The 10,000-nt window shown below is 35.4% G+C and overlaps 1 protein-coding gene across 1 annotated transcript in view; it reads right to left on the minus strand.

The window, feature by feature from the left end:
* Nucleotides 1-10,000, minus strand: part of LOC138006390 (drebrin-like protein B) — a 26,493-nt gene that overhangs the window by 1,689 nt on the left and 14,804 nt on the right. Inside the window, 12 exon segments of the mRNA XM_068852683.1 lie at nucleotides 727-769; nucleotides 1,688-1,909; nucleotides 2,534-2,631; nucleotides 2,634-2,739; nucleotides 3,162-3,242; nucleotides 3,932-3,986; nucleotides 5,132-5,196; nucleotides 5,734-5,820; nucleotides 6,566-6,643; nucleotides 7,180-7,238; nucleotides 8,021-8,102; nucleotides 9,630-9,704. Coding sequence (XP_068708784.1) covers nucleotides 727-769; nucleotides 1,688-1,909; nucleotides 2,534-2,631; nucleotides 2,634-2,739; nucleotides 3,162-3,242; nucleotides 3,932-3,986; nucleotides 5,132-5,196; nucleotides 5,734-5,820; nucleotides 6,566-6,643; nucleotides 7,180-7,238; nucleotides 8,021-8,102; nucleotides 9,630-9,704 — 1,051 coding nt within the window.

Below are 10,000 nucleotides of genomic sequence, written 5' to 3' on the forward strand. Positions count from 1 at the left end.
TGAAAGGGTCTAAATCTTTAATAATAAATACAAAATAAATGATGCCTAGCATCATTGGTAGTGTTAACAGTAACTGGTGTCAGCCTACCTTTCACCTGCTCTTTGGAGACACTCTGTCACAACTGAATACCTCACTTATAATATATATTACAATTCAGTCCTAAACAAAAGGCATCATCTTGAGGCTCTAGGGAATAAATTCATACAAATCCTTATACTTATTCCCCAGAGCCTTGAGATGATGCCTTTTGTTTTGGACTGAATTTTAATAATATGTATCGAAAGTGGGCTATCCACTCACAAACAGCAAGCATCTCTTAACTTGCAGTATAAGGGAAGTACTCTTACTACCTTTTTTTTTGACAACCCAAATCATAATGTGACTATTTACAAATTAAACTGTAAATACAAGAACAAAAAACCCATACGTTTATAATCACATTCACTGACACAACACTTCCGTGCACACAAAACCTTCCTCCAATGCTGCCACATTAATAAATTCACAAACACTCACACACATTCACTGCACAAACTAACAATGCCATTTAATAATCTTATGTTAAATAAAAGGACTATGATTTACTCTAGTCAGTGAATATCCCCTTAATGCAATCTGTCTTACGGTGTAATAGTGAGAAAAAAGCACTTCAAGTTTTGTCACCGTACATGCAAGTTGCCAATATTATAATACAAAAAAGCTTTCAAGAGCAAGTAATTTCTTACCAGCTTGGTAATCATAAAGGGCTTTTGCAGTTTTTCCTTTACTCTGTGACAAATACAGACAAAACACAAAAAACAAAAAAAGATAAGAGGAGAAAAATGGTTCTTGAAGCAAAGATAGCAACACAAAACTAGGGGTTTCACGACAAACAATCAAGTACTTTCGTTTTTCCCTCTGCAATTTACTAAACAAAGACACAAAAAAGGGTGGTTTTGAATCTGACAATGGAAGGACACAAAAACAATGAATAATTGTCATTTACAAAAATAATTTATGTACAGTAGATACTGTTAAAATACTTGGATAAATCCCTTTTCTAAAAAATGACAATATCTTCACATGATGATTTTGGTGTTGTCATGGTAACTAACATGATTAGCCAACAAAAATCTAGCTTCCCCTTCCTTGTACTGTAAGATACTTTTGTGCTGTACCATAATAATAATAATTATTTTGCTTTTCATAACTTTCATGTAAAATTAATTTCATGTTACACAAAACGTGTGTTTAGCGGTTGATGACCACTTTTTCACCAACTCTAAAATGAATAAAACAAGTTGTTTTTAATCTGGACATTTCATCAATTTTACAAAATATACAGAACATTACATGCCTGCTGAGGATACAAACTTTATGTTTTTGTGCTGATAGTATCTCTCACGAGTGAGAGCTCAGCACTCAAAGATAAAATTTGTATCCCTATGCAGCCACGTAATATCCTCTACCTTTTATTCAGCACATTTATTATTCGTTATCATCTCAATCATGCAATCACGTCATAGGATACTTTTCACAAACAAATAGTATTACATACAATGTTAATGTCTAAAGAATACCAAAATACTTATAAATGATAGCACAACTTTATAACTATTTTGTTAAGCAACAGTTAAGTTGTCATAATCATGTTTTCCCTTAAATGCTTCATGCAACAATCTGGTTGCTGAACTTGTTGGTCTTTACCTGTGCTGGTGCAGGAGTAGCTATGTCCATATTATCATACAGCTGTTCTTCATCACCATAACCAGTGGGTTCATCAGCTGCTTCAGCTTCCCTCTGAACTGGTTCATCCTGAATCTGTTCTTCAACAGTGTCATAAGCACTAAAACCTGGCTGGTTCTCTTCAAGTGTGGTCTCCACATTTTCATACAACTCTGTTGGCTCTTCCTGGGGCTCAGCCTCTTGCTAAAGAAATATACAAAAACAAAGGAATGGAAAAAACAACAACAACTTGAAATATGTAAAGACAAACAGTTTTTTTAAATGACGACTTGGTAGTTCTCCACTGTCAAACAGGAATCTAACCAATGAGGTTGCCATCTGAAGCTCAAATACAATGTACATGTACCCTACCACTTAGCTAGAGAAGGCTCATGGGATCTAAGAAATAATAATTGTCACACTGCTTAATTATGAGTGACTGAGTGAGTGAGTGGCTGAGTGTGAGTGAAGCTATTAGTCTCGACCCCTCGAGGCTTTTTAGGACTAATTTACAATGTTTTACAGGGGACTTTAGCCAGACTGCTTGTTACACAGTTTATAATTTATTAGGAAGTGAAAGATGCCCCCGTCCAGATAAGGTCAGACCACAACCCCGGGGACTACGTCCCCTACACTATAAGGTCCCCCTATGTCCCCCTACACTATCCCTACGTCCCCCTGCACTACAGTGTATAAGGTACACTATAAGGTAACAATATTATTTTGTCCCACTGTGCTGCTACTGTAGGACTAAAATTCTAGTAAAAAACATGATGAATGTTGACCTCATTAAAATTAAGATAGCATTTTTGGATAAAAATTGAATACCTCTTCAGGCTCAGGTTCAAATTCTGGTTGTTCTTCAGGTTCAGGTTCCGGCTCAGGTTCCGGCTCAGGTTCTGGATGACGTGGTTCAACCTTTGGGGTGGTCTCTTGGGCGGTGCCTTTGCCTTTGGGGGTGGAGGAGCAGGTGCCGTTTTCTCTTCAAACTTCGGCTTCTTCTCTTGTCCTTCACGAATGAGGCTTTCTGCTTCCTATCAAAAAATAATGATCCATACATACATTTACAATTAATTTAGTCACTCCCATTAAGGCTTTTCAGACTAATTTTGCAATCTGCTGATTGGATAATTTTGTTCAAGATTACTACTTTTTTCTAAATATGCAGTTTACCATCAATTTGCGACATGCGAGATGCCCCCACTCCAGAACACAGCCAGGCCCTAAAGCATTGATCACAGCTGGGGACTGCATCCCAAACTCTTTCAAACAATGAGAAGGTACTTAACATTCCACATTATTGGATTACTAGCAAGGCCTGAGAAATGGGGCTGACAATATATAACCTTGTCTGAGAATACTTGAAAGTCAAACTATTTGTAATTATGATGGCAACACTTTCTGTAACCTCCGAGTTATAATGTTTAGTGCATGCATTATGACTTATAAGAGTCACCTTCATTCTAGCTTGTCTTATCGCACTTTCTCTTTGTTTCTCTTGCTGCATTTCCCTTTCATCCTGCACTTGCTGTTGCTCCTGCGGTCAAAGCAGATTGTCAACTGTTCTTAGCTTCTTCGTTGACAAGTTGAATTTATCATTCATATCAAGCACGATATTAAACAGTCATGTTAAATGTAAGTTTAAAAAGTTTACAATGAGATGTGCTTGTGGCTAGTCGTTGCATTACAAACAAGTCTGGTTCAGTTTTCATAAGCTCTAGCATGCTCAAACAAGGAGAAAAAAATGGAAGGAAAAGATTGGCTGTGCAAAATGTGGCACCAGAGTGAAAAGCATGTGTGCAAATTCCATTTCACATTTTACACATTCAGCCATATTTGAAGTGCTTGCCATTTTTATTTCCTGCTTGGGAAATCCAGGAAAAGTCTTGTGGCCTATTGCATGACGTTGTTATTAATAGGTAAAACCACATCAGTCACACAATCAATGCATGGATCATGATCGCTTAATGACTATGAGTGAGCACAAGTTTGCATCTTCTTTCAACCGACCATTCTTTATCAAACTACTGGGATGGGTGCCAGTTTTTCTATTAAGTGCTAACTTTAAGGCTCTTTGTTTAATTGCTAGCCAGGCTAACTGATCCTTCATTTTGCAGCTGATAGTAGACTATGATGGCATAGTCAATAGCTGTATACTTGTCAAAACTGTAGCTGCTTTTATACGAAGCTGTAGCTGCCTTTGCACAATTACTATCATGCACTTACCCATCTTCTTCGCTCTTCTTCTTTCTTCTTTTCTTGTGCCTCCTGTTCCTTTTTCCTATTATTTTATAGGCATTTTAAGTAAAAAGTTCTAAGAAACAAAATTGGTAATTGAACTTTCTGTATGTGAAAAAGGTACTGCTTTTTCCCACTAGTCACCCGGTGTGAAGGAATCCGGAGTCAATTAAACTTGATCCAGAGCGTGGAATCCAGAATCCATTGTTTGGAATCTAGGATCTAATTCCGTTGAACCCATGAGTTTGGAATCCAGAATCCACAACTCTGGATCCAGGACCACTATCTGGGATCTGGAATCCATGGGCTGGGATCTGTAATGCAAGGGTCACCTGGATTACTTCGCCTGGATTACTTTACAAAGGGCGACACTAGAGTTCACCAGACATCAAGCTCTTTCATTCAGATAAAACCTTGCAAAAAATTGGGTAATACAATGTATAAAGCCACCCCATAGTACAAATACTCCTAACTTCAAGAGCAGATTCGGCAACCAGCTTTTTTAACCCATCGATGACTGGTTTAATCTGGTTTGCAGGCCTTCTGATTGGGTGCGATGAAAAAAATGCAAATTATGTAACATTTGCAGGGCCGAAGATGTGATTAGAAAGGCCAATTATGCGATAAGAATGTAAATTATGCGATTTTTTTCCTGAGCAATTTTAAGCTTGTTTTATAAGGTTTCAGGATAAGATGTAAACTTTTGCTGCCCTAAAGATATTTTGAACACAAAGGAACAGTAATTATGCATCTTGATCAACATTAGTTGGGATAAATTTTAAAAAATTAGGTCTTCTGCACTGTACTTCCAATCCATGTGAATAGAGAAGGCAATCGTGTCACCATTTTAGTGATGTGTATATATCAGCCATTTAGATTGTCTGACTAATCTGAACAAAGGGCGTGCTTGTGTTACACCAATAGGCGACTCTTTAAGAATAAGACTCGTACCAGGCCCCCAACATGCAAAATAACACCTTGAACTTCGATTGTTTACGAAATCGAAGGTTTGGGTGTCAAAGGGTTAATTAAACGATTTTGTGCTAATGATATAAAATTCTGCAGCTGCTTACAGACATTTTGCTTCATGATTAAGGGATTTAAGATTTATAAATTACTATCCTTTGTTGTTCAAAATAAACAATAAAAATAAGAATAAAAGATAATGTCAATTCATTGCATCTGTACTTCTGTTCTTGAATGCTCCTTGCTCTCTCTTGGTATTGCTTTTCTCTGGTCTCAGCTTCTTTGGCCTATGCAAGGATCAAGACAATAATAACAACAACGATGATCTGACTATAAACATCAACAGACAGTATGTAATTTATGAATATTTTTCCGTATTTTTAAGCATTGTTGCAAAGTGTACTACCCTGGTCCCAGAGGTTTTTCTTGAGCCGTGAGACAGCCGCTAAATGGAGAAAATGATTCGCGAAGTGGAAAGAAGAGAAAAACCTCTGGTTACCTTGGACTTGAATCTCACTTGGACAATAAATAGCAATTAGTGTGTAGTATCATAGGATAGACTCATCTCTTGTATTTTGACTCGCTTTCCAAAATACAGTATCCCACGATACTACACACTAAAATTAATTGTCCAATAAGATATACCGGTAATTATTTATGCAGGACATCAGGCTTGATTCTGTATACTGTAATTTACTAATCATACAATTTCCAATTAAATTCTGTCTTTCAATCTCACCTTGGAGAATTTGAATTTAACATTATTATAATAATGATAATTATTATTATTTATTGTAGTAGAGTAGTACTTCCTCAATACAAACCTCCCTTTCTTTTCTCTTTCTTTCAGCTTCACTTCTTGTAGCTAAGGCCTGCTTTTTTTCCTCTTCTCTTCTTTTTATTTCATCTTGCTATACATTTGCCATTAAAAAAAAAAGTTATTGAAATGGAGGGATAAAATCTTAAATCAATAATGTTATAAATATTATTATTATTAAGATGTTTAGGGACTGACGATAACTCAGTTCTGCAATTAAAGAACTGTCTTATTTTTTAACTTATAATAATAATAATTATTACAGTGTATATATTTGTAGGCAAGTCAAAAAAGGAATGGTATTGGAAGGAAAACTGAGTCCAGTGCTTAAAGCGAGCAGGGATGGCGCAGTAGTGAGAGCACTCACCTCCCACCAATGTGGCCCGGGTTTGATTCCCAGATCCAGCGTCACATGTGGGTTGAGTTTGTTGGTTCTCTACCCTAGCTGATCCAAGAGGATTTTCTCTGGGCACTCTGGGGTTTCCCCTCTCCCCCAAAACCAATTTGATTTGACATGTATTAATTTGATTTGATTTAATTTGACATGTGCATGACCCCACAAGCTATTCTGCTTTGAACATTATTGTGTGAAAATAAAGTTCTATTATTAAAAAGGTGTGTTGCTATTGTTTGTTCACACTTAATTTTCCTTCCTCCCTACTCTCTAAGCAAAAGGAAAGGTAATGAGAACAAAAGTGACTTCTGATGGTAAACAGATGATGTAGGATAAAATTTATCTTCAAAGTTTGTCATTTTTACTCTGTTGTTCCAGGCTATGACAATTAATGTTACATGTAAGTCAGCAGTAATGCATCAAATAATATACATGTAATAATAACCTCTGATTTGGACCAAAACTTGTCTCTTTCCTGGACATTTATTTCCTTTTGAATTTTCACTTTCTGGTATACTGAACCCTGTAAATTTAATCAATAAAACAGACAAAGACTTTTAAAAATAAACTGTAAGAACCACAAAAAATAGCAAGAAGAAAATTTAGTGTAATGGGCTAAGAGCACCCTTTCAGTAAGGTGGGTCTTAAAAACACAGGTCACATTCCACAAGTCAAGACTAGAAGTCTTTGCTCCAGTGATGAACAACTAACTAAAGCCAAATGTTTCCCTTCGACCTGATTAGAAACAATATTTTTATCGAGTCATTAGGGCTAGGAAACACTTTTGGTGTTGTAAACTTATTTGTCTGTAGCACAGTGACATGTATCCTGACCTGTGGAATGTGAGGTCCCTGTGTTTTAGACCTGCCACTTTCAGTACGGGCCTGCAGTAAATGGCTTTCAACCTGTTGCCATAATTATTATGGCAACAGGTTGAAGCCATTTAGGCTTGTCAGGTTGAAGCCAAATAAATAATTTATAATTACATGTATTACTTGAAATGTAGCTATTATAATAAAATAAAAATAGAAATGATGACCATAAACTGATTTTACTTACAACGGGTGTAATGGGTTCCGCTGGTTTGGCTTTTTCTTTGTGGAAACTGTAGTTTGCTCCTGCAATACAGATATTTATTTATTTATTTATTTATTTATTTATTTATTCTGCCATGAACCACACTACAGTTTTTAAAAGATATGTTTAAAAAAAATACGAAAATAAATTAAGGCATGTAAGGGAATATAAATAATTACAACACAATGTACTTATTAATATAATTATTAATGTAGATGTCTCTGCAGTTATAGCAGAGATGCCTAAAGAAGCCAAGTGGCTTATGAACAAAGGTGTCCTAAAGTAATACATGATGAAATATGGTATTCCAAAAACAAATATCTCGATAAATTATGTTAAAGATAAAAAGACACAGGAGAAGAACAAACAAAAGAAAAGAAACAACTACGAACAAATATGTAGCTCCGTTAAGAGATTATGTGATAAGTAAGAAGGGATCTTTAAATTTGATTCTTTTACTAAACAAATCTCAACCCACCTATCATCGAATTCTCAATTTGGTTTCCAAGTCTGGACATACAAAATTAGCAAAATTATCGGTCCAATAATTTTGCTATTTTGTATGTCCAGACTTGGAAACCAAATTGAGAATTCGATGATAGGTGGGTTGATGCAAAGAAAACAATCTCCAGATCAAGGAGGTGACACCTCTGAGTATATGCATATGAAAGGCAAAAAAAGTTTAAAAATTCAGAGCATTGTTTCCTACGAGAAAGAGATTTTGAATGTTTAAGACACTGGATAAAGGCCTTCTTCAGGCCTCTTTTCATGCTTAACTACTCTCAAAAATTAAAATGATAGCAAGTACACTAAAATGTCTCACCAGAAGCTTTTTTCACTTTTTCAAGGACGACACTTTCCTCAACATCGTCGGATGATCTAGCTATGATGGTGACATGTGCTCCCTTCATGCAAAAAAAGAAAGAAAAAAAATCAAGAAAAGAAATTAAAATTAAGTTACCATAATTCAGTCATAAAAAAAATCATGGATTGTCATGCCATGTGTAAAAAGAAGATACTGATGCTAAGAGGTTACTGGTAATGGCTGCAGGTTGCGAGGATTTGCCAGCTATATGCTAATATTCACTGTTTATCAACAATTCTATTATTTAAATTTTGCCAATGTTACGTCACCTATTGTCATTAATGTGCCAACCAGAGATCTATTGGCTGTCAAAACAAAGGTTCTTTTGTTCTGTGGACTATGTATCATGGAATTCAATCATTGGTTTGGCTTTAGGAGAACGGCAAGGAAATGCATGGGAACTGTTCTGACGTTAAACTGATAAGTAAAAGATTTACTCAGAAACAGGCAGTAAGATACTTAGTCTAATATTATGTTAAATCTCAGTACTTTAAATGAACTTTTACACAGGTGAATAACAAACGTCTCTCTAGGAATAAGAAATTCTTCTACTTGTGTGTTTGCATAAAGATTGAGACACTTTTCCATGCATAAAAATTAAAGCCATTGTGAACTACACGATGTTAACAGAGAACCGTTCGTGGATTTCATATACTTATTAATGGTATTATCAAGCTTATTTCCATTCATGGAAATTTATGAAATAACTTTTACAGAAGTAATACACATTAATGGGAATGGGGTATGAATTTTTTTCCAAACAAAAAATGCATTTATTTAATGGAAAATTGGTAAAAATGTAAATTTGCTAATTCCCATTATGGTTTTTCTAAATGACATTAAGTTATGTCATTTGGGAAAATTTCCTGTGGTAATGGTGAGTACCACTAGCAGCTTCCATTTAGTGGCTGGCTGCAAATAGTAGACTGAAGCTCCTAGATTTTAATTTTCAGGAACCCAACCTTTTCTTAAAATTGATTGTAATGCAGTTATTAAACTCCTACAAAAAACATGTGAAAAAAATTGCCACAAGCATAATAAATAAATAAATAAATTCAGTCTGCAAAAGTGACAATGACTGTTTCATGAAAAGTTCCAGCTCTAATCAGGTTCCTCAAGATTGTTCTGTCCTTTGCTCATTGTTTCCAGGTACATGTACCTTCTACAATATTGTCCATAATATTCGCTCAGTAAAAAGGACTAGTATTTACAAGGCTAAAAATTAAAAAAAAAAAAGTAAGATCTACATGTACCCTTTTCGGCATTAAGTCATCTTCAGGGAATGATGAAGATTGCTTAATGCCGAGAATATTCGGACTTTTACTTTTTTCTTTAATTTTCAGCCTTGTAAATACTTCTACAATATTGTTCTGTCCTTGAATCGTAGCATTTATAACTGGGAGTACAGCTGCTGCTTGGGTAGTCTCGTGGAGTCCATGGATCTTCTCTTTATGACTGACCCTTCTCAGGTTTATTAAATATTATATTTTTTTAAGAATAAAAATAGTGAGCCTTCAATGGTTTCAAGTAACTGCTTTTTTCAGAAAAAGCCAATCTTTAAACTTACCTTAAATAATTTTTCAACATCCCTGACGTGGTTTGCACAGACACCTTTTCTTGATGATGGTGCACCTTCTCCTTGCTAGAAAACAGGTCAAACCCTTTCATAAAATACTTGTGTCAGGATTTTAATACTTTGGGTGCATTCGATTGACCCTATTCCGGAATAAGTATACGTGGAGTGATGATTTAAAAAGCTATGTTTGGCGTATTTAAGCAACAAGGACAATAAAGATATGTCTAAAATAGAATTATAGCAGGCTTTTGACAATTTTGATGTGAATCTCCGTAAAAATAAAAAAGGATTTCTAACTTCTACTCCATGTATTCCCAGCAGTTACAAAACACAGGTCAAAGGTCGTTGTTATACCTCCCAAC

This window comes from Montipora foliosa, chromosome 6, assembly GCF_036669935.1.
Source record: "Montipora foliosa isolate CH-2021 chromosome 6, ASM3666993v2, whole genome shotgun sequence".
NCBI classification, from domain to species: Eukaryota; Metazoa; Cnidaria; class Anthozoa; order Scleractinia; family Acroporidae; genus Montipora; species Montipora foliosa.